Source organism: Lepus europaeus, chromosome 8, assembly GCF_033115175.1.
Source record: "Lepus europaeus isolate LE1 chromosome 8, mLepTim1.pri, whole genome shotgun sequence".
Lineage (NCBI taxonomy): Eukaryota > Metazoa > Chordata > Mammalia > Lagomorpha > Leporidae > Lepus > Lepus europaeus.
The window spans coordinates 39845077-39872374 of NC_084834.1; the positions used below are offsets into that span (position 1 = coordinate 39845077).

At 36.9% G+C, this 27298-nt stretch overlaps 1 protein-coding gene across 1 annotated transcript in view; it reads left to right on the plus strand.

The window, feature by feature from the left end:
* Window positions 1–23790, plus strand: part of SLC7A11 (solute carrier family 7 member 11) — an 84941-nt gene extending 61151 nt beyond the window's left edge. The window contains exons 7-12 of the mRNA XM_062199609.1: window positions 1283–1406; window positions 3196–3299; window positions 4101–4197; window positions 5773–5922; window positions 7133–7310; window positions 15772–23790. Coding sequence (XP_062055593.1) covers window positions 1283–1406; window positions 3196–3299; window positions 4101–4197; window positions 5773–5922; window positions 7133–7310; window positions 15772–15836 — 718 coding nt within the window. The 3' untranslated portion in view covers window positions 15837–23790. The remainder of the gene's footprint in view (window positions 1–1282; window positions 1407–3195; window positions 3300–4100; window positions 4198–5772; window positions 5923–7132; window positions 7311–15771) is intronic.
* The last annotated feature ends 3508 nt before the right edge of the window (window positions 23791–27298 follow it).

Here is a 27298-nt window from a genome sequence, read left to right on the forward strand (position 1 = left end):
ATTCCTTTATCATTCTTCCAAAAAGCCTGCGCTTATTTGCTGAAAAGGGAAGCCTCTGAAGGGGAAAACACTGAGTGTGGAAAATGGTTTTGAGACTAGTATCAGAAAGGTGTAAAAGTGGTCTCTTCTTGTTAGGTATTAGAGGATAGTGATTCTCAAAGTGTTGCTCCCCTGGTCAGCTGTCTCAGAATCACCTACAGACTTGGGGGAAATGCAAATCAGAAACTGGGGTAGGGTTCAGCCATCTCTCTCTCTCTCTCTCTCTCTCTCTCTCTCTCTCTCTCTGTGTGTGTGTGTATGTGTTTAAGATTTATTTATTGGGGCCAGTGCTGTTGTGCAGTAGGTTAGTCCTCCACCTATGGCACAAGCATCCTAACTGGGCACTGGTTTTAGTCCCAGCTGCTCCTCTTCCAATCCACCTCTTTGCTGATGGCCTAGGAAAGCAATAGAAGTTGGCCCAAGTCCTTGGGCCCCTGAATCCATGTGGGAGACCCAGAGGAGACTCCTGGCTTCAGATTGGCACAGCCTCCAGCCGTTGCGGCCATTTGGGGAGTGAACCAACGGATGGAAGACCTCTCTCTGTCTCTGCTTCTCACTGTCTATAACTCTACCTGTCAAATAAATAAGTAAAATATTTTTTTAAAAAAGATTTATTTATTTATTTGAAAGGCAAAGTTTAGAGACGGGCAAAGAAAGAGAAAGCAAAAGTGGTCTTTCGCCATCTGATTCACTCTTCCAATGGTCACAATGGCTGAGTCTGGGCCAGGCCAAAGCCAGGATCCTGCAAATCCATTGGATCTCCCACATGGGTGGCAAGAACCCAAACACTCAGGGTGTCTTTCGCTGCTTTCCTGGCAGGGAGATGGTTAGGAAGTGGAGCAGCTGGGACTCAAACTAGCGCTTACATGGGATGCTGGCATTTCAGGAAGTGGCTTAACCTGCTCTGCCACAATGCCTACCCAAGCAGTCTGTTTTAGCAAGGCTTCTAGGTGGTTCTGATGTATGCTCAAGTTTGTGGAATATTGCTATAGCATTTATGGAGTATATGAATGGAGTAGATCCATATGTTCCAGGGGCATAGCAGCAGTGTAGACAGATGAATCTGTTCCCAGGGACCTTATTAAATTACAAAGGAACATGTAGCACTTTATCCTGATGAAATGTTTAGGTATACCCAACAGAGCCTATAATTATCATGGATCCCATTATATAGTCTGTTATCTTCTCTAGTGTCAGTGACTAAGAAAACATTACTAATAGGTGATTTCTTTGTGCATTTCAGAACTGTTCCTCTTGCAATATGTATATCCATGGCCATCGTCACCATTGGCTACGTGCTAACAAATGTGGCCTACTTTACAACCATTAGCGCTGAGGAGCTGTTGCTTTCAAATGCAGTGGCAGTGGTAAGTCCAAGTTGGGAAAATGCCAATTTGAATTTAGGTTAATGAGTTGATGCAATTTTGTAGTAGTTCCCTCCAGCAGAAAGTGTTTTGAAATTCAGTAATCTTTTCTTGACCTGAATGAAAATGAATATTTTAAAAATTTAGAGCACACCTTAGCATATTCCATTTTACCAATGCAGATAGATTCTTTTTTGTGATGTCCCCTTATTTTTAATTTTTTGGAAGCATTTCCATGCAAATATGCTTGAAACCCTCTCTTTAAGGGGAAGTGGGCAGTTACTGAGTCTTAATGAATGCCTTTTCTAGGTATGAAAATTATAATTTATTATGCACTCTTTTCTGTTTGTAAGCTAGTCACATGATAATTTTGAAGCCTTTTCCCAAGGTATAACTTAAGAATTTTTGGGTGGATCATGTGTCCACATGTTTGTGCCAGTGTAGCATTTTGGATATTAATCCAAGAATATTAATAAATTGGGGAAAATACTTGGTTATTCAAAGTTAAACAATTGCTATGGTACTTTTTTGGAATAATAAAGATGCTAATAGGTATCTTAACTCCCTAGAAACTGGATACACATCATTTTCCAAAATGTGTTTGACTTTAAGACCATCTTTGTTGCTGAAGAGCATGTATTAGGGCTGGTATTCTGTGTCACATGCTTTTTTTTTTATTGCTTAAAAACTTAGCTAGTAAGAGAGCATTCACTCATGACCTCATAACAATGAACTTCCCATCAGTGGATGTCAGTTCCTTTTAACATAGTGTTACCTCATATCAGCAACATCCAAAGAGAATAAATTATCTCATTTCATATGAACTTATGTGTGAGTTCACCATATTAAAATAAGACTTCCAACTGCTTTAAGTCCTATCAGACCATCAAATGTACAAAGCTTATTGCTGTCAGGTCAGTCATTTCATCTCTCCAGACAAAGGGCAGCACTTATTCTTCGGACATAATGTGCTCCATTAATTATACAGCACCAGTCACGTCAAGGACGATCGCAGAGTCCCAGGTTTTTTGAGACAATACATCCTTCATGGGAATTTGCGGTGTTGAACACATACCATGACACAAAAAGAAATTTTAGAATTTTTGTTTATCTTTCATACTTTCTGTGGTGTGTTGGATTTGTATTTGCGTTCCAGCTTTTATATAGGAAACCACAGAATGAACTGACAGATCCCCGAGGGGGAGGATGTGACTCCTTACCAAGAGGCTCAGCTAGTGTTATTTTTCTGGGAAAAAGATTTTCAGAGCTAATCATGTATATGATATAAATGATTACATCATCAATTATGAATCCCCTGACAGTATATTGGTGTATGAAACAAATATCTCCAAATACTTCTTAGTGTACATGTGTGCATCCGTATAAAAATGTGGCCTTTGCGCTAAAGAGAAGGTGTTGTGCAGAAGGATTTCTGGCTTCCAAAGCTGAACTTCTGAACTGCATTTTTTCCACTTACCAGGGTCAGAGATGACACACATCACAGTTGATAAAGATTCGGTAAATGGATCATTGCTTTTTGAAAGGAGAGAGAAGGTGATTGTTTAGACCTTTGCCCATAGTTTTGCAACAAGCAGTGCTATGGCACCTGCTTTTGATTATTGTCTGTGGAGTTAGTCTGACCCTAGCCACAGAGAAGGATTATAAAACATCCACGTATCAGCAGGCTAATAGAAAGTCATAGAGCAAGTTTGGCCTAAATTGTTTCATTTTATTCCACTTTCTGGCAAAGCATTAATTTGCCTTTTTTTTTTTCCTTTTTTTCTTTCACTAGACCTTTTCTGAACGGCTCCTGGGAAATTTCTCATTAGCAGTTCCGATCTTTGTGGCCCTCTCCTGCTTTGGCTCCATGAATGGAGGTGTGTTTGCTGTCTCCAGGTGAGTGGGTTCACGAATTTCCAGAAACACATTTCTGTTTTTGAAATTGGATGTGATAAGGATAACTTTAGAAAGAAAAGAAACAGTGCCTCCAAACCAGTTGTTTTTAAAGGGACATGCAAGGCTGTGGATCCTTACTGTTCCTATTATCAACAGTTTATTTTATTCTGCCCATTAGAGGGCACTGCTTGTCTACACATAGCCTGCTCTGAAGATGGGCATGTAGCTTTTTTGTTTTTTTTAAATAGTATGTCTACAGAGTCTAGCAATAGCATTTTATTTCTACTGATAAAATCTTTGTTTCTCTAAAGTTACCAAGAAAAATATAGAGACACTGAACATCACCACCCTACCATCTGTATCCCCTTCATTTTGTTTGATGCAAAATTCCTTTTGTTGTAATATAAGATTAAAATCTAGTCAGATAATTATGAATGCTATGTGAGTGTGTGTATGTATGTTTGCTGGATTGAATTAACAACATATGTATTTAAAGTTAAATTTAAAGCTAAATTCACCATATCTATTTGTATGTAGGGAACAAAATTAGACAGATATTGCTATTCTTTCTCCTCAAAGAATAATTTAATATGTTGTCAGATTTTGTAAAATTCAAATTCATATTTCTTATGATGTTTTCTCTGAAAAATGAAACCTCAGTTATCACCAAAATAGCTCCTAACCATTTGGTATGAATAAGATGCAAGTTTTTTTTTTTTTCTGGGGTTTCTGGATTTTCCCTTTGAAATGATCAAAGTGATTATTATACAGTGAACTCCACCCACATTTTTCTCCCATCAGGTTATTCTACGTTGCGTCTCGAGAGGGTCACCTTCCAGAAATCCTCTCCATGATTCATGTCCGCAAGCACACTCCTCTGCCAGCTGTTATTGTTTTGGTAATGCATATTCACAAGCATATCTTGATATAACCTCAAATAACAAGTTAGCACAGAGGAATTCAAGCCAGATTTCTTAGACAATGTTTTTGATTATTGTCTGTGGAGTTAGTCTGACCCTAGCCACAGAGAAGGATTATAAAACATCCTTTCCTTTCTCATCCATTACTGAATCAGCTCTCGGGTGTCGTGGAGGAATTTGAGAGGCAGGATATTTCCTGTTGCTTCCCTTTCCTCAGTGATGCTGATGAGTGTTTGATGCTTTGGGGGTAATAGTCACATCATTTCTCTTTTACCTTGGTACGGATTTGCAAAGTTGCAGGAAAATGATCAGACGGCACCTCTCGCTGTCATAGAGCCTCCCAGAATAGAGTGTAGGGTCACAAATTTCAGCTCGGAGAGTAGAGCTGGAAGCTACAGTGCCAGATTACCCAGATGTCTTATCATAGGCCCTTATAATGAAATGTACGCAAAACCATGCAAAGAATCAGTGAAATCCTAGGCAGTGCAGTGATTCTGTGATTAAAAGTGAAACATTTCAGAACAACCTGACAGGAAAGAAATTAAAGCGCCAAAACTGAAATCTGAGTTGTAGAACTCTTTTTGCAGAAAATAATGTTTGTGAAATGTGGGACACAAAAGACTGTAGGAGGTGTAAAAGTCCTCAGATACCCATTGGCAATGTTATATTCATTTTTACCTACGTTTTTGGAACGTTTTTCTCCACTAGAATCTGCTGTCAGGAACATTATAGAATACCTTGAACATTTTTTTTTTTTTCCCTGCGCATTTAATTTGTTTCAGGATGTTTCCTTGAAATTTCTTTTTAAGGTACGCACATTCTCTGTGCATATCTGGCAGGGAAAGTCACTTGTGGGAACAGGATGTATTACTCTGGGAAGAGGGCTTTCCTCTTAAGCCTCCCCTATCAGTCATGCTGTCCTTGGCAGGTGCGGCTGCAGGGACTTACTCTGCTCATCTCCGCACTTCATTCTTGTCCACAGTCTTGAGGGTCACACATGGCAAACACACAGGGAGAGCAAATGTGGAGGAAGGAAAGGTCATCGTTTTGCATTCAGGAGCCAACAGGGGCGCCTAGAAGTGGCTGTGTTTCATGTGTGTATGCAGGCAAGAGCTCAGCAGGAAGCTTTCACAGAGTTTCCTGCATATTTTCCAACTGAGTGCATTTTAAATTTTTATTACTACTTACTTCCTAATCTCGGTCTCTGGGCCTTTACATTTTGAGTCATTGGATATCCTGTCTTTTACTCTTTGAAAACCCGTTCTGTTCTCTTCTTTCAACTGTACAAGAAAATAGGAAACAAAACAGCATGCTCTTACATGATTCTACTTGTTTGCAGGGGAATGAGGATGGCTCTCTCACAGGGTCTCGTGTGTAGTGGGGTTGTGAGAGCAGAATATAGAAAATAGGTTCATTGAATCTAGGTTCTAACTGTGTTGACAGTTGGTCAGCATGGATCATGTGACCAAGATACTAGTAATGTGTAGTGGTGGAGGTGTTTGTTTGCAGTGTTCTAATCCGCCAATCTTGGTTTTTCTGCCTTTTCTCTCCAGCACCCTTTAACAATGATAATGCTCTTCTCTGGCGACCTCTACAGTCTTCTGAATTTCCTCAGCTTTGCCAGGTGGCTTTTTATTGGGCTGGCAGTTGCTGGGCTGATTTATCTTCGATACAAACGCCCAGATATGCAGCGTCCTTTCAAGGTAACCCCAGCCATCTTGACGGGTTTACATAAATCTTTCTCCTAATCTCCAGTCCTCCCTGTGTCATAACTACATGATGGAGAGTTGGGGCTGGGGGTGGCATCCCACGGGATAGAACGGTTAACTCTTACGGGGAGTGCCTTCAGATTGGATTTATTTTAACTTGGAAAAAAATAGTTCATCACATTCTTATGTGAGGTACTGAACTTTGGATGTCACATTTTTGAAAAGAGAAAATATATGAGGTATGTCGGCGATGCTGATATTTCATGAATGTGTCCAGTGACCTGATTCGGTTCAGAGTGTGGGATGTGTGTGTCTGCTGAAGACTCGCCAAGCTGAGAAACAGTGAGGCAGACACTTATTAGTTCAAACTTTTACAAGGATGCTATTTTACAAAACAGGCGCTGTTAAACACTCACATGTTGTGACTTGTTGCTCTGCTTTTTCTCTGCATTACACACTCTAGAAACAACACATACAAGGTGTATTTAAAACACGAGTTCATAGGAAAGCAAAGATCCATGCATTTAGCACATGGTAGAATGCACATTTACCGTAAGCAAGCATTTCCTTTGGGGATCGCTGAAGAACACGCTTGCCGTCTCCTTCAGCGTTGGACATTCATGGATTGATTTGACCTTGCTATGTATTTGCTTTTAAGAAATAGCACAGATAATGTTGTCAGTCATGTTGACAGAATTTGTTTCTAATTATATTCATTGCCTAATGCTGGCGGCGTCTTTATTAGCGGTTGAATAGGAGTTGGCCTGTTTTATTTCTGTCAGTTCTTGTTGTGAATCTCAACAGAAAATCAATACACACTGAAAGGCTTTAACATGTAACAAGCAGTCGGTGCTCTTGACTCCACATTAAAGTGGATTCTAATCATAATAATCAGAGAGCCAATCTTTTAAAATCAAAAGCATAAATCATAATGGCATATAATTAGTAAAATAACTCAAATACGATATCTCTAATGAAATGCCCTTTGTTGTCCTTAGATTTTGTTCTAGCCAAAGATTTAAACATAAATTAAATTAAATATAAGGGAACATGTTTTGTACATTCTCTGTGCCCCAGGAAAGAGATTTTGCTACTGAGGTCCGGCAGGTTGGTGCCTGTCACTGGGCACGTGTCTAAAGCCTGTCCCCTGACGTCTTGGTCTTGAACTAAGTTTGAAGTGACATCTTTCTGTGCTGTGTTCCAGGTACCACTCTTCATCCCAGCTTTGTTCTCCTTCACCTGCTTCTTCATGGTTGCCCTTTCCCTTTATTCGGACCCATTCAGTACAGGGATTGGCTTCGTCATCACTCTGAGCGGGGTCCCTGCATACTATCTCTTTATAATATGGGACAAGAAACCCAAGTGGTTTCGAAGAATGTCAGGTAAGATCTTTTTAAAAAATGTTTTCATTTGCTTATTTTGTCTGTTTGAAAGAAGAGAAACAGAAAGACTGACAGAGTTATCTCTCCCCAACAACAGTTAGAGCTGGGCCAGGCCAAACCCAGGAGCCCCTAACTCAGTCCAAGTCGCTCATGTGGGAGACCCAACTACTTCAGCTATCACCTGCTAGTTTCCATGATGAGCATAAGCAGAGAACTGGGATCAAAACTGTAGCTGGGACTCAAACACAGACACTCTGATACGGAATGTATATGCCAAGCAGCATTTTAACCACTGTGCCAAATGCTAGCCCTTGTTGGGTAAGAGTTTTAAGCAGCTTCAGGAGCTTGTGAGAAAGCAGGCTGTAGAAGGGGCTGGCATTGTGATACAGCAGGTAAAGCTGCCACCTGTGGAGCTGGCATCCCATACTAGCTTTCTGTCTCAGCTGCTCCACTTCCGATCCAGGTACCTGCTAATGGCCTGGACAAAGCAATGGAAGATGGCTCAAGTGTTTAGGCCCTTGCTACCCATGTGGGAGACTGAAAAGAAGCTCCTGGCTCCCGACTTCAGACTGGCCCAATCTTGGCTGTTGCGGCCATCTGGGGAGTGAATCAGTAGATGGAAGATTTCTCTCTCTGACTTTGAACTAACTACTAACTAACTAAATCTTAAAATAGAGACCGTGCTGTAGAAAACTTACAAAGGTGTACCTCTTTGACAAACATATTTCAAAATTTAAAAATGTAAGTGGCACCTCTGCTAGTGTTAGTTCATTATTGCATCTTAATTGAAACCACGGGAGGAGAAAGCAGGAAGGACATTCAGGGTACAACCATTGACTCCTTCCTGGATATTTAGTTGGGTTTCTAATCACTTCTTAAGAGAATCACTTTAGATAGAAATTTATCAACAGTTCCATAAAAGACCTATCTTCTCTTTGGAATCCCTTCCTAGCCTAGTAATTTTCCTTCTGGGTTTGATGGTGCTTAGTGATTCTATATCATAGCATATAATTTGATGAGTGACATAGAATTTTTTGTGGAGTTCAAAATGTCTTAAATATCATGGTTGTACCTTCAAGGGAACTGTGTATCACAGAAAGGTGTTAACAGCAGCAAGAACAATGAAGGAAAGAAGAACAATCTCATGCATGGTGTAATTTCTATATGTTTGCATCCTTCTGGGGTTGGAGAAATTATTATCCCCATTTTATAGATATTGAATTCATGTCACTTATTCCAAATCATACAGATATGAATTGAAAAGCTGGAAATACAACTCAGGCAGCTTCCTGTTTTAGAGAAATCATGCTGGGCTCCATGAGGATGGATTAGAGATGGCTGAGGATGAGGTCAGTCAGGTTTAGTGGTCCCTGCAGCAATCCTGGTGAGAATCGAGGAGGGTCTGAACACGGCCTTCTCCACAGGGTTTGAGAAACAGGGAAAGATATTAAGAAAAGGAAAAATATTAAGGACAAAAACCCAGCAGGACTTGGTCACCAGTTAAGGTAAGGGAGAGAAAATACAGTTGATCAGTGGGTAGGAATAATATTTATGAAGAGTCTGTTGAAATCTTATCTCTCTGGCTGGGACTCTGCTGAGTCTGCTCCCCTCCAGCACCATCATTTCAAATTTCAATCTTCAACAAGATCAGATTTAAGATGAGATTTTCCCCTTATCCATGTGAAGGCTCAGGGAAACAGAGAATTTATTTTTGACTTTACAGAGTTTTAAACCATAGAGTTAGAATTTGAACCCACATCCACTGGACTTCTAAGTCCATGCTATTTCAAGCTTTGGGTGCCTGGTAGAATATATAGAGAGAGGTAAAATAAAAAAGGGGCCAGAGGAGCAGATATGTCCTTGCTCTTGAATTTGGTGAATTTAGAATACAGCTTTTGTATTTCCCCTTTGTACTTACTTCACCATAATTAATTTTTTAAAGTCCTAGTTAAAAGTTCAGAGAGATTTCTGGTAAAATTATTAATACATAATGTCAGTGTTGCTGAAAAACAAAAAAGAAAACAATGTCATACATTTTGAATCTCAAGTGCAGAGGCCAGTCCTTTAAAGTAGGGTGTTGCTGCTACTTTCTAAGAGCTTCTAACTGGTATATGATCCCTTTGTTCCTTATTCTATCTACTCTTTGTACCTGGATTTTGTTCCATAGATGACAACATTACTCCACAAATAAATGTACCATATCTGGGGTCTTCTAAAACTTCGTGGAAAATGTACATTATGAGAAAACCCTGCATGGGTTTCAAAAGATTTTTGTAATAAAATAAACTTATTTTTAATTCCATTTTCCACAGACTTTATTGTTTTATTTTTAAATGTTTATTTTCATGTGTTTAAGAGAGAGAGAGAGAGAGAGAGATCTTCCATCTAATGGTGCACTCTCCCAAATCCTTGCAACAGCAGAGATCTGGGAACTCTATCTGGGTTTCTCTTGTGGGTGACAGGGACCCTCTGCACCCCCCACCCCCACCCCCGCGAGTGCACGTTAGGAGAAAGTTGGTTGCCAAGTAGAGGTGGACAGTAATGCTGGAATACAGAATTCTAGCATCCCAAGTTGCAGTTTAACCCACTGCACCACAATATCTGTCCCTCTAGCAAACTTTAAAGTACCCCTGTCCATGTTATATTCTTTAAAACTAGTTCAGTGCACTGATTGCCTTAACCAAGTATTTGATCTTTATTTCTTGTTATCTCACTTTAGTTTCTGTGAAATATTTCTAGGTAGGCTTTCTCAGTCATATATACTAAATTTAGGACCCATTCCAAAGGGAAAAAAAGTCAGTGAAACACTATTTACCATTAAAATTGCCTTAGTCATTGTTGATATTTAGGAGAGAATAACCACTCATCACTGTGAGATCTTCATCTATGTCCAGTCCTAGATAGAGATGGTTCAAACCTCTGAGCAGCCTGGATAATCAAGAGAATTTATGAACAAACAACTGAATTTAATCTGGGAGTGAAACAAGAAACATGATTGACAGTTCATTGCTGTATCACACTTAGTGGTGATTTTGTTCCTCCTGTTGGTAGTCAGACCCTGAAAGTTCTTTCCTTTTGCTCAAACGTATGCATTCTGGACCAGTTCCTTGTCAGTGCATGCCAACAAGTAGTTTCCCTGTTTGATGCCTCTTCCTTGTCTTTCCATGTTTAGGTCATTTTGAAGGTTTTTTTTTCTTTCTATTTTTCTGTCTCTAATGATGTTTTGAACATCTCCAAAGCCTCTGAATTTAGTGTTAGCCATTTGTGAAACTAGCAGCAATGGAGTAGTCCCATAATGGTTATTTGGTTCTCAAAAATGCCATTAAATCTTACCAGGGAGCATGGCAATTCTGCCTTTCAACTGCTATCATTGTAACTCTTTATAACTGCCTGGAAAGTGAGTAGCAAGAAGCAACAATCCTTTGTAATTTGGTTGATTTTCCTCTTAGGCAGCATTCTTGTAGTAAAATAAAGAAAAATAATAATATTTATTACTACGATAGCAAGTAATTTCTTAGCCTTTGGTCCTAACGTACTTACACACAGATGTGCAAAACATCCGAGTCCTGAACCACCAGCCCTGTCCATTCTCCAGCGATGTCCTTTTTGTTAGAAAGAAGCTCAGTGTGAACTTGCAAGCCAAAAAGAGCCTCTGCTTGGAGCGGTTTATTCAGTGGTTTTATATCATATTCTTTTGTTCGGCAGAATTCTTTAGCCTTTGTATTTTCATTTATTTTTACCCTAATCTATATGAGTAGATGGGCTCTGTGAAAATGACAGTCTATCAAAATGCATCTTACTGTGGCTGCTTTCCTGAAAAATGAAAGCAGCATTCAGAAAATGGTGAAAGGCTGCCTAGTTCTGACAGCCAGGGAACATTCAGAACCCAAGGACCTAAGACTGTTCAGAAATTTGATGAATTTTTCTGGCCACAGGATGCCAGTATTGAACCACTTTTTTGTGTGATAGCATTTCCAGGGTAAAAAGAAAGTGTGCTCTTAAGGGGATAGCCAGATACACAGAAAGATTTTTCCTGCCCTTTGTATTGGTAACTTATATTATTTATGTATTATGGAAATACAAAGTTCTCACAGGAGGAGAAAGGGGCAGACCCCACCCCCCACTGTCATATGCAAATACATAGAAGTAGCAAGACCTGGCAAACCCATATTAGGGCTGGCCCAGATTTGCCAGGGCTTGCAGCAGCTGTTTCACTTGCTTGTCTCTGTCAGCCAAACCTTATTGTAGCTGAGACTGAGGGGTGTGATTGGAAATTGAGCCACTTGCTCAGGGAGAGATGTAGAGGGCAACCTTATGTAAACAAAATCCTTGATTCTAAAAGATGATTCTGGGCCACACCAGCAGAGTGATTATAATCCATCTTTTTTTGGTCAGTGACTTTGCAGTTCCAGTCTAAAAGCATATGCTGCAGTGAGTCAAAGTAATTCATTTATATTATATGTCACTGAAAACTGGGTAATGCACTTGACCGAAGTTTCACCAAGACTGCAGTACAACATTGTCAATGAATTAAGCCCACCTACACTTCCAAGGGGCTCAGACTATCTTCACTGTAGGGATAAAAAGAGATAATGTGCAGGAAACCTTTGAGAAAACACATCCTATTATTCCTAAGATGACTTCCAGAGCAGATTGCCTTTGCATTACTTCCTAAACTTTCCATCTGGGCTGTTGGTCCCATGGTGGAACCAGGTGTTGGATTAATCAGATGTTGGGTCAATCAGATTTTGCAATTTTAGTTGTTGTCTCAATTGTTTCAGAAATAAACATTGAACAATAACAGTATAAAAAAAGCTAAAAATGCTACAATTTTGTTCTATTGCTTATAGTTACTTAAAATCCCAATGCAGACTCACACTGGCTCATCTTTGTTTAAAGAAGTAGTGTCATGGGATTGGGTACCCCCAAAGCCAAAAGCCTTATCATGGGCCTGAATGTAGGCATGGCAGACAAGTGCCATGTGCTCTGAAACTTTCCTGGGCATGGAGGAAGCTTCCTTAGAGGCTTGTCTGGCTCTGTTAAACATGCTTGGCTGGTATTTTTTGTTTGTTTGTTTTGTTTTTTTTTAAGATTTATTTTATTTATTTGAAAGACAGAGTTACAGAGAGAGGTAGAGACAGAGAGAGAGGTCTTCCATCCAATGGCTCACTCCCCAGATGGCTGCAACAGCCAGAACTGTGTCGTTCTGAAGCCAGGAGCTTCTTCCAGGTCTCCCACGTGGGTGCAGGGGCCCAAGGACTTGGGCCATCTTCTACTGCTTTCCCAGGCCATAGCAGAGAGCTGGATCAGAAGAGGAGCAGCCGTGACTAGAACCGGCGCCCATATGGGATGTCAGCACTTCAGGCCAGGGCTTTAACCCACTGCATCACAGCGCCGGCCCCCATACATGCCTGACTTACTCCAGGCCTGTAAGATAACCTTACTGGGCAAGTTGGTGTGACTCCAATAAGGTGCTCATGACCAACATCAACCCTCTGCAGAAGCCTTCATTTTTAACAATAGTCAATCAAATCTTACAACCCCAAGGGGAGATTGATAACAGGGGTGATTGAATGTAGAGAAAGAGCCAGGACTACATGTGCAAGAGCAGGTGTGAGATTCTATGGCTTCTCTGTGCTGCTGAATGGAGGATCCCAACCGAGCTATGGAACCGAGACTGACACCGCAGGAATGCCTCAGGGTCTTAGTTGCTCCCCATTTGTCTGTAATGGATGCAGTGTGAAATGGAGGAGCAAGGTGTCTAAGAAGGCAAAGGGCCAGGAGTCCCAAAATATAGAAGAAAGGCTTTGTGTTGGGAGTAGAGAAGCAGAGGTGAGTACAGAACGCAGCCACTGTGGAGCTTAGCTCAGGAGGCTGCAGTAGGGCCTCTTCAGGGAAGAAGAGCTTCAGAGGATGTGTCTTTAGGTCTGCTGCTCTTCAATTGAGCTTTGTACATGTATAATCCATCTTGCTTTCTCTACCTACTATCAGATAGCCCTTGCCCTTTCACTCCTCATGGAAGCTGCATCTCCCTTTCTCCAAAAGTCTGTTTTCTGTATCGTAGATATAGTGAATTGAACTGCTATAAACATGGGGGTATAAATTACTCTTTCACATGCTGATTTCATTTCCTTTGGTAAATTCCTGGTAGTGGAATGGCTGGGTTATATGGTAGATTAATCCTCATATTTTTGAGAAATCTCCTTACTGTCTTTCATAATGGTTGTACTATACATTCTCACCAACAATGTATTAATGTACCCTTTTCTTTGCATCCTTGCCAGCATTTGTTATTTTTTGATTTTCAAATGATGACCATTCTAATTTGGATAAGGTGAAACCTAATTGTGGTTTCTATTTGCATTTCCCTGAAGGCTAGTGATCCTGAGCATTTTTTCATGCGTCTGGTGGCCATTTGTATTTCATCCATTGAAAAATTCTTGGTTATGTCCTTTTCCCATTTCTTAACTGGGTTGTTTGTTTTGTTGTTGTTATGTTCTTGAGCTCCTTGTATATTTTTGGATATTAATCCTTCATCAGATGTATAGATTGAAAATATTTTCTAACATTCTATCAGTCGCCTCTCTGTTGAGTGTTTCCTTTGCAGAAACTTCTTAATTTAATGTAATCTCACTTGTCTATTTTTGCTTTTATTGCCTGTGCTACTGGAGTCTTATGTACAATGTCTATCCACTGATTACTGGATGATGAAAATGTGGTATATATATATACACGATAGAATACACTCAGCCTTAAATAAGAATGAAAACCTGTCTATTGCAACAAAATGTAACAAGAGACCATCATGCTTAGTGAAATAAATCCAAAAAGATCCAAAAAGACAAATAGCGTATTTTTTCTCTGATTTGTGTTAGTTTATATATAGTGTGCAAAAAAATGTGATTGATTTGAGTGAAATTCATATCTTGAGATTTGATTGTGGTTTATAGCCCTTCTCCATACTTCTGCAGAATAGAAGTCTTTCTACTTGTTTAAAAGTAGATGATTGAGCCGGTGATTAAAATGTAAATTGAAAGTTAAAAAAATTTCTATTTTCATAGAGTTGTTTTACCATTTACCTTTTCTGTCTATATGAAATTTAATTACCCCGAGTTCTCCTCTTACATCTCCATGTGAAGAGTGTGATGTAAGAAAATACAATTTATTTGGAAAACATTTGACCAGAAATATGCTGGACCCTTTATAATTGATGCTAACTACAGAAATTAGGGTGCTGAGAAAAGCAACTTTGGGAACATAATTATATAGACAGGATGAAACAAAATACCTTTTTGTGGTATTATCAACCATTGCTTGGAAGGGGCTATGTCAAGAATCAGATAAAAAAAAGATGACCTGGATAGGAAACTATCAAGTAGGTAGATAGGCACTAGACTGCTCCAAAACAAGTAGAAATTTGAAAAAGTTATGTAGGGATTGATGACCAAGATAAGAAGCAAACAAAACTCACATCCCTGGAAGATGGGATCACAGGATTCTGGGGTTGCTGAGATCAAATGGCCTTAGAAATCGTCCATCCCTGTGGTTCTAACATGTTAGTATCTATCAGAGTCATAGGCAGCTAGGCTCTACTTTTGGGTTCCAGTATATGGTATAGGGTTGGACTTAAAAAGATACATTTCCTGGGTGCCGGGTTCTAGTCCCAGTTGCTCCTCTTTCAGTCCAGCTCTCTGCTGTGGCCCGGGAGGGCAGTGGAGGATGGCCCAAGTGCTTGTGCCTCTGCACCCGCATGGGAGACCAGGAGGAAGCACCTGGCTCCTGGCTTCGGATCGGCGCAGAGCCGGCCATAGCAGCCATTTGAGGAGTGAACCAACGGAAGGAAGACCTTTCTCTCTCTCTCTCTCTCTCTCACTGTCTATAACTCTACCTCTCAAATAAAAAAAAAAAAAAAGATAAATTTCCAATATTTCAAGTGATGCTAATATTACTGGTTTGGAGACCACACTCTGAGAACTAATGATGTACAAATAAGACTCAGGGAGATAAAATGATTTGCTCCATAAGACACTACAAATTCAAGTCTGGCTATCATATTCTGATTTTCCTCTTGATTCTTCTGAAGGATTGGTAATGATCTCATAGTTGCAAAAAGAACAAACCAATTTTAAATGGAATAAGCAGAATGTTTTTGGACATTTACTTATATCTTGGCTTGATTATCTCAAAATATTTTCAGTCTTCTAGCCATGAATAAAAGTCCCTATTTGAATATAGAATATTAACGTGTTCTTACTGAGAAGCCATCACGGGAAGTTACAGAAGTAGCAAATAAATTAATTGAGTATGATAGGATTCTAATGAAGTCAATAATTCTTGAAAGTACTCTTTGAAAAAGGCAATTGTGTATTTTCCATATACAACCTAAAATAATTCATATTTTACTGTTTTTATGCATTTCTAATTTCCATGCATTTTTAATTTGTCTTTTATTTCTTTGTAGACACAATAACCAGAACATTACAGATAATACTGGAAGTTGTACCTGAAGAAGACTGTCGTAAATAACAAACTAATGAATTTGAAATCTTGGTAATTTGCACTTGGGCAAAGACACAGCATGGATATTTACTGCATTTTCTGAAAATCAAGAAAATTGAAACTTGATGGTGTACTAAAGGATTCAATTATTTTTATTCATATATTTTAGTGTATTCAAACTAATTTCTAAAAAATTTAGTTATGACTCCATGTAGTTATAGAAAGCTAATAGGCAATTGAACCATGAGTTCACATAATTCTTGAGTCTCTATTAGGGTTAGGGAGAAAGACTGAGGCAACGGATGGTTACTTGAATGGTCATTCTCTACAACATATCTTATCAAAGTTAAGCACCTTCAAATTGAAAACTGAGATGTTTTCTGTATATATAGATTTGTAAACACGGTTTTATATACTGTAGATTACTATACTGTGAAAAGTGTTTTCTATTCTTCTGAAAAAATATAGTACACATCATTATGACAAAGAAGATAGAAAAAATATTTTATATTGGCATTGCATTGCTTCCCATTAGATAACAATTTAGCTATCACTGATCTTTAAATGGATTATACCTAGAGCATGTTGAACAAAAGACAGGGACAGAGAGAGTAAGCCTACTTATTTGAATACATTAAAGAAGAGCTTCTAGGGGGGCTATTACTTATGAGAAATCTGACATTTATGTTTGAGCAAAAATCTTTGAGGATTTATTGTGTTACGTGTTTTTTTTTTTTCAGTCATTATCAGGAAGTTCCACAGTTATGTGCCATTTAGTTGTCATGTCAGTCAGTTTGATCAGGGAAGTTTGTAATGTTTCTTAGGGCAGGTGTCACTTTGGTGTTAAATCCTCTGAAGGATACCATCTGCTTCACTAATAATTTACCCTTTGATGAATACACACACCCACACACACACATGCATTTAAATTATATAGCTAATAAATTATAATAGTATGAGAGAAATCATGAACAAGGGAAGTGTCTGAAACGTCCAGTCTATTCCTATAATCATACTATATGCCATATTAGTAATTCTGAACAATTTTTTTTAATCTCATGGCTATTTTTACATGGTGATGAATTTGACAGTGTGTAAATTTCCTTTATACATTTTGTATTCTGCTAAAATATCTCTTTGGATAAAAACGTTCAAATAAATTAGGAAAAGGCATATATTTACATAAAAATTGAGGAGGAAATGTCACTGCTAAATAAGATTTACAACTGATGCTTCTAAAAATTTCCCATGTCAATGTCTAGGCTTAGTCAGTAATTTCTTCACCTTAATTATCATTCAACTTGCAAAAGAGATAACTGTTAGTAAGTTCATTGAAAGAAGAAACTGTGCATGAATGTGTGCTGAAATGTATTATGCCAGGATTAGAAAATATTGTGGAATTTTCAAAGGAAGCTAACATGATAAAATGTTTTACTTATCATAACTACCTAAGATTAAATTGTTAGTCATAGTCATCTTTTAATTTTTGTTCATTTCAAAATAAGAATTTTTGAAGGAATTACAATGATTAAAATCATTAAAAATAGACATAGAGTTCACTGAAATTTACCCAAAATTGAAATGGAGATTTATAATTTGAAGCAATTCCAATTCATTAATTTCAATTTTTGATCCTGATAAATTTAATATATATTCAAGATTGATGATTTTTAAGCTAAACCTATAATTTGAGTCACTAAGGGAATTATTATCAATTTCTTTTTAAATAATAAATATTTATTTATTTATTTGAAAGGCAGTGAAAGAGAGATAGAGAGAAAGAAGTATTTTCCATCTGCTGGTTCACTCATTTTTTAAAAAGATTTATTTTATTTATTTGAAAGATAAGCATTACAGTGAGAGGTAGAGCTGTTTCACTCCACAAATAGCCACAATGGCCTGAGCTGAATTGATCTGAAGCCAGGGACCAGCTTCTTCCATGTCTCCCACATGGGTGCAAGGGCCCAACCACTTGGGCAACTCATCCACTGCTTTCCTAGGCCACTTGAACCTGTGGCCATATGGGATGCCAGAGTTGCAGGCCAGGGCTTTAACTCACTGGGTCACAGTGCTGTCCTTAGCTCACTGTTCAAATGGCCGCATCAGCCAGGTCTGGGCCAAACTGATACCAGGAGCCAGGAACTTCATAGTGGTCCTCATGTGGGTGGCAGGGACCCAGGGATTTGGACCATCTTCTGTTGCTTTCTCAGGTATGTTAGTAGGGAGCTGATTCAGAAGTGGAGTAGCTGAGACTTGAACCTGCAGTCCTATGTATGATGCTGATATTGCAAGCTATGGCTTAACCTGCTGTGCCACAACTCTGACTCCAAAAATTTTCTTTATTTTACTCTTAGCTCCAAGTTTTCCAGATTTATCTGCAGTCCTTATTTAAAATATACACTTTCCATTTCTCAGCATCTCTCCCTTGGATGTATTGCTAGAAGTAAAACATTTTATATATTCGTATGTTTTACACAATCTAGGCCCATTTAATCTGTACAAGGGAACTCTTCTTGAGCTGATGTTAATGTGCAAATATTGACAGTGATAGATTTGGCTCATTTATTTGATTGTTTTTGGTTCTAATATTTCTTTAAATGTGTCATTACATGCTAACTGGAATACATACACATTTCTCTCTTATTTTCAAGAGGGATTTTTGTAGGGTTAAATTTCTGATGCCAATGGAATCTCATTTTAGCCAAAGTCATCTAGTAATTAAGAAAATGGAGAGGGCGGGTATGGTGGGAAAAATCACCATATTCCTAAAGTTGTAATTATGAAATGCATGAAGTTTGCATTCCTTAAAGGTTTCTGATGAATAAAAAAGAAAATGGGGTAGGGGTTATGTGTACTTCAGCTTATTTTTAGGCTACACCATGAGAAGACAAAATATTTCTTTAACTGCAGAATCAGTATTCTTAATTTTTGTCTGAACTGGGGAAATGTGAAGCATATCTAATTCAGAAACTCTTGCATGATTATTTATGCATATTTTTTGAAAAATTTTTAAAATTTTATTTAAAGTATACAAATTTCATGTATTTCATATATACAGGTTTAGGAACATAAGTGATACTTCCCACCCTTCACTCCCTCCTGCCCACGCTCCCACCCATCCTCCTCCTTCCTGTCTTTTTTTATAGAAAGTAAAATGTTTCTCATATTTCTAAAATAATATACAAAAGGGATTCTCAAAAAACTTGTATAAAACACATATTACAAAAATATTTTGCTTGGATTTCAATTTTCTTACATCAAAATTAACTTACCTTTTAATTTCACTGTCTATGAACTTTTTGTAGCACCCTCATAAATGCTCTGAGTATAACACAAAAAATACAAGTGGTCAGTACTATTTAAGATAACTAATATTTTATTATCCAATATTCTTTTTCTGAGTACTTAGAGTCTCAAAGATTTAATTTTGATTTTTAAAGATCTAGTATAGACTTCCAAATCTAAAATATGATTTTTTACAAATAAAATATACTCTTTACACAGTTATGAATATTTTTAGAAAAATTTTTCTCACAATGCTATTCTGACCCCATTTTTAAAGTATTAGATTATTTTCCTTTGATCAAATAAAGAAAACTGGATCACTATAAATGGTGATTTGGTCAGCTGGAAGTAGGCTCTGTTCTTTTCTTTCTCTAGGAGATAAAAGATTTGTCCTAGAAAAGATGCCTGACTCTAGTTCCAAACCTAAAAGTCAAGTGTGTGCAACTGCTTGCATGTACACTTATCTAGAAGTACCCCCAGCTTTCTGGTACAAAATTTGGACAGTTGATTAAGTTGCATGACAATGCAAGGCAGTTTCTTTAACATTAAAATATACATATTGAAAAATATTTCCAGAATGTCTTATATGTCTGGTAAAACTGTTTCCCCACTTGCTATTTTACACATCAACAGATGGTTAATGTGAATATAATTATACAAGAGAATTCTTCATAAACTGTAATCAGTCTTCAAGAAACTCATTATTTTATCTTGATTTGCAGATAATGCATAATGCTAAGAAGTTTAGCACCTCTGATATTTGTTAAAATTAATCTCTTGTAATTGAGTTGTAGGTTATGAAAAGATGAAAAACTGAAAGTCTGAGTAGCAAGAAATAAAGACAGTATAGGATTGGAAATAACAATACTTTGATGTTTTAGAATCTTCTATGCTATATGATCAGAAAAAAAATTAAGGACTGTCTGCTATACATGGTGGATATCCCAAACATAAGTTGCCCAGCCTTTCACTCAGACATGCCCCTCCCAATTTTCTGTAGCTAACTTTGAATTAGGAATTTTGTATTAATTTTCTTGAAGAAGACCAGTAAAATTGTTTATCGCTGTGGCCCCACTATATCTTCATCTATCCCTGTGAAGAAGCAATAACTCCCATTATCTTTCTTTTAGTAATAAACATGGGGTATTTGTAGGATATAATTTAAGTATTAAAATTGTGTTTAATTTAAATATGTATATATGAGTGCCTTAGTCATTATATTTATTTTGTGATATATAAAGATATAGCAATATATAAAGATACAGTTTCACCCTTGTCATACCTTATTTGTTCATTTTGAATGATAGACAATGGATTGGATTCTAATTGTGAATCTTTTAATTAATTTGGAAAGAAATACTCATAGAGAGATTTTGGATTTGAATGCCGATGACTCAAGAAATTTGATTTTACTTGAATATAATTTTGCTTCATTTTGCCCCACATGATATGCAGTACGTTGGTGCTGATAATGTTTACAGTTACATTTTACTTCCTTAAGGGTTTAAAGTCAAGAATTAAAGCATGTCATTGAATAACTGGCAAGAAAACCCTTAGTGGATTTAAATTAGAGTAGCTGTTGAGTCATCTTGATAGCTTCTGTTTACATTATTTATATATCACTAATTAATTTCCTCGTAAACAGTATTTTAAAAAAAATCTCTCTCTCTCTCTATATCTATATAATACCAAAAGTGTGACCTCTAGGTAGGCTCTAGCTTATTAGAACTGTACTTATAAAAGATATTTTAATAGTCAATTTTTTGAAAGAATCCTTTCTTCATTTTGTTGCATTTTCAAATTAGTTTCTAAAACTAAATGTACTATTTTAAATTGGATACAGATGCAAAAAATGTAAATCATGCTCTCACTGACACTTCACCAACTTTCTGTATGTCATGAGATATTCTCCTTGTTTATCATCTGATAATATTAATTTGATTTTTGGACTAGTCCCCCATTATTTGAATTAGTTAATGATTACAGTAGTTTTATTTTTTTGCATTATGTCCTCTAGGTAGGAAGTGAATTTTACTTTGAATTTACACAGTTATCTAGATTTGCTTAATATGAGTCTTTTAAAGGTTACTTTTATGAGAGCTTTCCTCACACCAGTCTTTGTTACCATTGGCTTTAAAATGCACAGAGGATGGTTTTGTCTCCAAATACCTATCAGCTACATGTCTACCATCTAGTGTGCTTGGATCAAGGGTACATATCTATCAGCAATAATTGCCTTCGTGCTTTAATAGATCTCGTTCTCTCAAAAAACCAAGGAACATTGGGTATCAGAGCCATACAGATGGCTGCAGTGGTTTGAAAGTTGAACATTTTTCTCAACTCATACACTACTGATTAAAAGAACAAATGTGTGACTTTCTAGTGAATTAATTTATTGGTTAGTAAGCCTGCGTGCTATGTACTCATTACCTCTTGTTGAAGCTTCCTCTGAAAGAATACACATACACACACACACGACTAATGCACAGTTATTTCTTTTGCAGGGGTAGCTGTATTTTGAGCACTTTGTGCAGCAGGGTATTTGCACAGCATTTATGGAAAAATGTGTTAGCCTTTGGAAGGTAGAGCTGTATAACTGGGTCAGGCGATGAGTGTCTGTGGATTGTGAAGTTGGACCTCACACATTCCTACTAATTAACCTTGTTAGATGTATGTTTGGAAGTACTATTTTGTTACACCACTAAACAATGCAATGTGACTCCATAGTTCTAGGTTTGAGCTGTCATATTTCAAAATTTTTTTATTCTAAACTCGTTATTTTTTTTAAAAAAATATAGAGAATGTTTTATTAAAGCAGAAAAATACTTTGAGCAATATAACACATGGTTTCAAAAGAACATGTGCCCATAACAGAATAGAAACAATCTGCATTAAACTGGTATTTATACTAATTATTTCAAACACTACTCCAAACACTTTTTTAATGCTTTGAAAGCAAAAGCCAGTATATATGGATATGGTTATTGCACAAGCCACCAGAATCCTACAACACCCTTAAATAATCTAAGCCTCTCCTTGGAGAAATTTTGTTACTGATAAGTTTGCCTTGTGAATGTTATTGCTACTGCTATACATCTGGAATGAAACTTTTAATAGCTCTCAAAACTAGGTTTATTTTTAATGTTATCCATATTCAGAGAGTGGACCCTTTTAAAGTAACTCCTACAATACATTGTTATGTATTGTTATATTAGGGTATATTTTGCTTTAAAATGTAGGTTATTTTAAACATGAATATTGGCTCCCAATTTTTCTGTATATGGATTACAGTACAATAGTAATGAATGTTCAGTGTCATATCTCAACTTTTGGGGACTTTGCAAGCATAAGCATCAGACATGTTAAGAATATATACGTTACTACTATGAAATGCATTGTTTTCTCCGTAAGCCAAACAGGGAAGCAAACATGCATCAAACATGTTCTACTGATGCTAAATGTTGGGTACCTGTGGTTTCTGACATAATAAGCATATGTCAGAAAAAGACAAGACAAACGGTCTCTTGTATGACTATTTGATGAACTTAATTTGTGTTACTTTTCCGACAGGATTAGACTATACATTTTACAGAGCTTGGTTCTTACCTATCTTAGAGTGGATTACATGGTAGTGATGCACTGGTAGAAATGGTTTTTCATTATTGACTCAGAATTTACTTTATAATGTCTTTCTGGTATTTTTATTGTAAGTATATCTGGGATTATTTTGTTAAACTGAATTTTTAGAGCTTTGTCTAAAAATCTGACTTAATAAATAGCTTCTTTTTCAGTTGTGAAGGGGTGAAAAATTCATATGTATGTGTTTGTATGTTCACATTAACATATGTCTAGGTACTACAGATGAATGTATTTAAATGCCTTTATATTCTGTGGCAAGTTCCAGTAATGTGCAGCAAAAGACTCAGGTGGTGGCAGGTTACTCATCAGGTTATACTGGCAGTCATCTCTTTGATCTGTCCTTAAACATAATGTACAGACCAGCTCAATTCCTAACTTGGGTCTGGAATGCATTTGTCATGACTGTGAACCATTCCCCAAATTGCAGGGTCAAGGGAGGTTTGGCCCGTGATCTAAAATACAGGGACAGAAAGATCCAGCTAGGGAAGAGTGATCTTCAAAATCCTAAATGGTCTTCTTTTGTGCACTCTGGCATTATGGTAATGAAACTTGGCAGGTGATTGTGGGTGTTTTATAAAATTGTAACACAATGTCTTATGTCAATTGATAAATTCTTAAAGAGGAAAATTGCTTTTCTGCATCTACATTCCATGCATATTAGGAGTAGTAATATACTAAACTATGAAAACATAAATGGTGCAAAGGGACTTTCATTTGTGGATTGTGTCATGTTTCTTAGGGTTCCTTGGCACTGATGCATAGACCAGCATGAGCTATGTGAAGTAAAATGGATTCTTCTACGGCTAAATGATTTCCCTCTGGGGAGAGATCTGGTGCAGCAGTCACACTGCCAGATGGTGTTTATGGGCTATTTGTGTAAGTGGTAAAATGCTATGAAATCAGTGTGCTTTCATCTGGTGGAACCTCTTGATGCATGTGTTTTTGTATGGAATAAATTTTGGTGCAATATGATGTCACTCAACTTTGCATTGAACTTAATTTTAGTTGTGTTTATGTGTATAATATATATATATATATGTACCTCTCATGCTTCTAGTTGCTGCAACCTTTGTATATCTGTTTTTGTACATATTTTTACTTAAAATACTTTAAATGGAAATTTAAATAAACATTTGATAGTTTCCATAATAAAGATCATGTTTTGTTTTCTTTTTTAGCTACACACAGTCCTTTGAATGGATAGTTGTGGTTTTCATGATTGTTCTTATCTCACTGATTCTGTGTATTTCCGAGAGCATAGCACTTCACATCAACTTCCCATACTGCAAACTGCAATTGGTGGCAGAGACAGTCTCTTGTAAACACTTCTTTCTCAGGGCTCACATGCAGCTGACCTCTGATCTGCAATATCTAGCCCCTTTCCTACATTCACCTATGTAAATTCAGAATCTTTTAACAAGATTCTGCCTTTAAGGAGAGTTTTGTCCCTTTTTTCTCTTTCTAATTCAGCTTTCCTATGTTTTCCTGACTTGTTCTTCCTGAAGCACAAATAAGGTCAACATTTTCATTGCTTTCACATTGATTTCTGGATGGATAAAATTAAAATTCTACCAAATAACATAAACAGTTTTTCATAACCTCTCACCCTTCTTTCTCCAGTTTCCCACATTTTCTGCACACATGGTGAGTGTTCTTTTAGAAGCTCCACAAAGAAAAGATAGCATTATTTCTTCTACACACTGCAGAGTCTTACAGGAAAATTGTGTTTCTTCCCCTGTCTCCATGCCCTTTACTCCACACAGAGTGGATGTGGACTCAACACGCAAGACTGAGCGCAAAGTCACCTCTTTTGGAAACTGCTAGTTAGTTGAGGGCCTGACCTCTGAACTCCCTTACCACCTGGGCATCTCTCATTCACAGAAGTCATTGAACACTATCGTCTTTGAGTTACTGCACTCCTCTGCCTGCATTTGCAGACTTTTGTCTTTCGCTGGTAGAAGCACAGGTGTGCAATTAATATTTATTATAAATAAATGAGTGCATGAATGAATGATTTATTCATTAGGCTTCATGGTATCCTTTTCTTTGGAGCAGTTTTTGTTACCTCTGCATTTAAGTAACCCATACAGATTCTGTGGAAATACAATTTCTATGAAATGCCTTACCGTCAGTACAAAAGCAAACTGACTGTAAGTTTGAGTCTCTCTTCCTGTCTTTGTTCCCCCACCTCTCCAGTTCCTCCAGAGGTAGGTGGTTCTTGTTAAAGAAAACTCATATGCATATGAACTATTATGAATTCTTCCTGTTAGAAGATATTTATGTTCCTGAGTTCATGATTAGGTATTTTTTCATAATATCTTGAGAAAAATATATGGCCCAAAATGTAAGAAAAAAATTTATGATTTGAAGTGTACCACAAGCCAAAGGAAACCCACATTTTTGATTATCAAACTTCACTTTGAAATAGACATAGCAGTTAGTGTTTTTGCCTGGTAAAACATCTTGGGAAAGCACGAAAAAGGAAACTAACTTTGGCACCTGTTAAATTTAAAGAACCTCGAAAGAATTATGAACCATGTGGTGTGTATGTGTACTTATTTTAAAATTGATGAATACAACTAACCATGTGTTTGATTAAAACGTATAATGTTTGGCCACTTGTTTTTGAGCTATTAGGCATTTAAACATGTAGGTTCAGGTTAATCAAGAATTTTGCAACTGGAATACATCTAATAATTTTCTACTTGCATTTGTAGGCTCTAATTTACAAAGATCTGAGCTGATTATGTGAACCATACTGGTTTTTTTTTTGTTGCCAAATGCCCTAAAAATTACATCTTCTGGCTCCCTGGGCATCTGACTTTGAAAGTCAGGCTTTTATAACCCTCTAGCTGTTTTTATGGTCTTAATTTTAAGAACACCTGGTCACCAGCAGGCACCGGCTAAAAGTACATTCTGAAAAATGTTTGATGTTTGAAGGGATTCATAAATAAAAATATAATTAGGATTCAATGTCCTTCAAATTTTTGCTTCTAAAATGTATTAATCTCTGAAAGACACAAAACAGGATTTTGGAGTTGTGAATATAGGCTAAGCACTACCAAAAAATCAAAATACTCTCCATCTATAATAAAATAACATATAATTGAATAAATATATTTTTAATATATGAAGATAAATGAATATAATTCTAGGAAATATACAGGCAAGTTAGTTATCTCTTATTCTAACTTTTCTTAAAAAGAAAACTAATTTTTCTTTTGTCGTAGTAATTTATGTTGAAATTATGTAACATGTTTTATTGTCATATATTCCATTTCCTAAAATCCAAACATGCTTACTTCTCTCCTATTCTGAATTCTGGCTTAAAATTGCTTATGTTTACTTCTTAATCCAAAATTGCCTGTATCTTTCATAATTGGTTACTCAATAAACTGAAGTTGAAGTTCAGTTTTTCATTTATTGATTCAACAATAATTCAATTAGCGCCTTCCTATGCCAGTCTATGTGGTGAGTGCTAGAGGTACAACGGTTAGCAATCAGGTGTTCCTCTGCTTCATGAACCTACTATTGAGTTGAGCCAGTGAGGATTTTTTCTTAATCACTCAAATGTTTTCATTCCAAGAAATATTGATTACAGGACTCCTATGAATATCAAAATTCACAGGTGATCAATTCCCTTATATAAAGTAGCAGAATGTCTGCACATAATCTAGGCACTTCCTCTTGTATCCTTTAAATCATCTCTAGCTTATCTACATACTGAAAATAATATAAATATGATGGAAAGTTGTTATGCTGTATTGTTTAGGCAATATCACAAGGAAGCAAAGTTTGTACATATTCAATAGAGATAAAAGTTTTTCCTTACATGTTTTGTATCCCTGATTGGTTGACTCCATGAATACAGAACTTATGTATATTCAGGGCTGACTGTAACTACAAATTAAGATGCTTTCCAGATGCTGTAAGAAATGTTAACCAAATGGATGTAATATAATCTGGGAGGTTGGCAAAGGCTTTCCTGGTGGTGTAATATTGTTGACGTTGAAGAATGGGTCCATGGTAAAAAGGAACAGAGGAAATAAGGGGAAGGGTATTACAAGAAAGGTGAGCTGGGTGACAAAGGCCCTAAGCCAATATTGTCCAATGAAATAAATGAAAAACTAGTCAGCCCTAGCATTGTCACAAGTTGCAGAATTCACCCAGAGAAGGACAGCTGTAGAGCTCTTACTAGGTAATGTTCTAAACTTTGGTCTTCATACCATAAAATGGAGATATGACATTCGACATAATATAAACAATTGAACTTTATCAAAACTCAAATCTTTCCCTCTCCTGACACCTCTAAAAGGGATTCTTTCAGAACAATAATGAAATAATTTGAGTTTTACTTATTATTGTTTATTATTCGTTTTCTAATTACTTCACACCACTAAAAGTATTTATAAACTGCCAGAGGCTTCCTGTTGATATGGTGGAATAATATGATCAACAGATATAGACAATCTTGGTTCTAGCAGTTTTATGGTTGTCTCTCCTCTTTTCCAAATTAAACTCTATTTGATCTATATTATTGAACACTCACTAAGATGGCTTGTGGT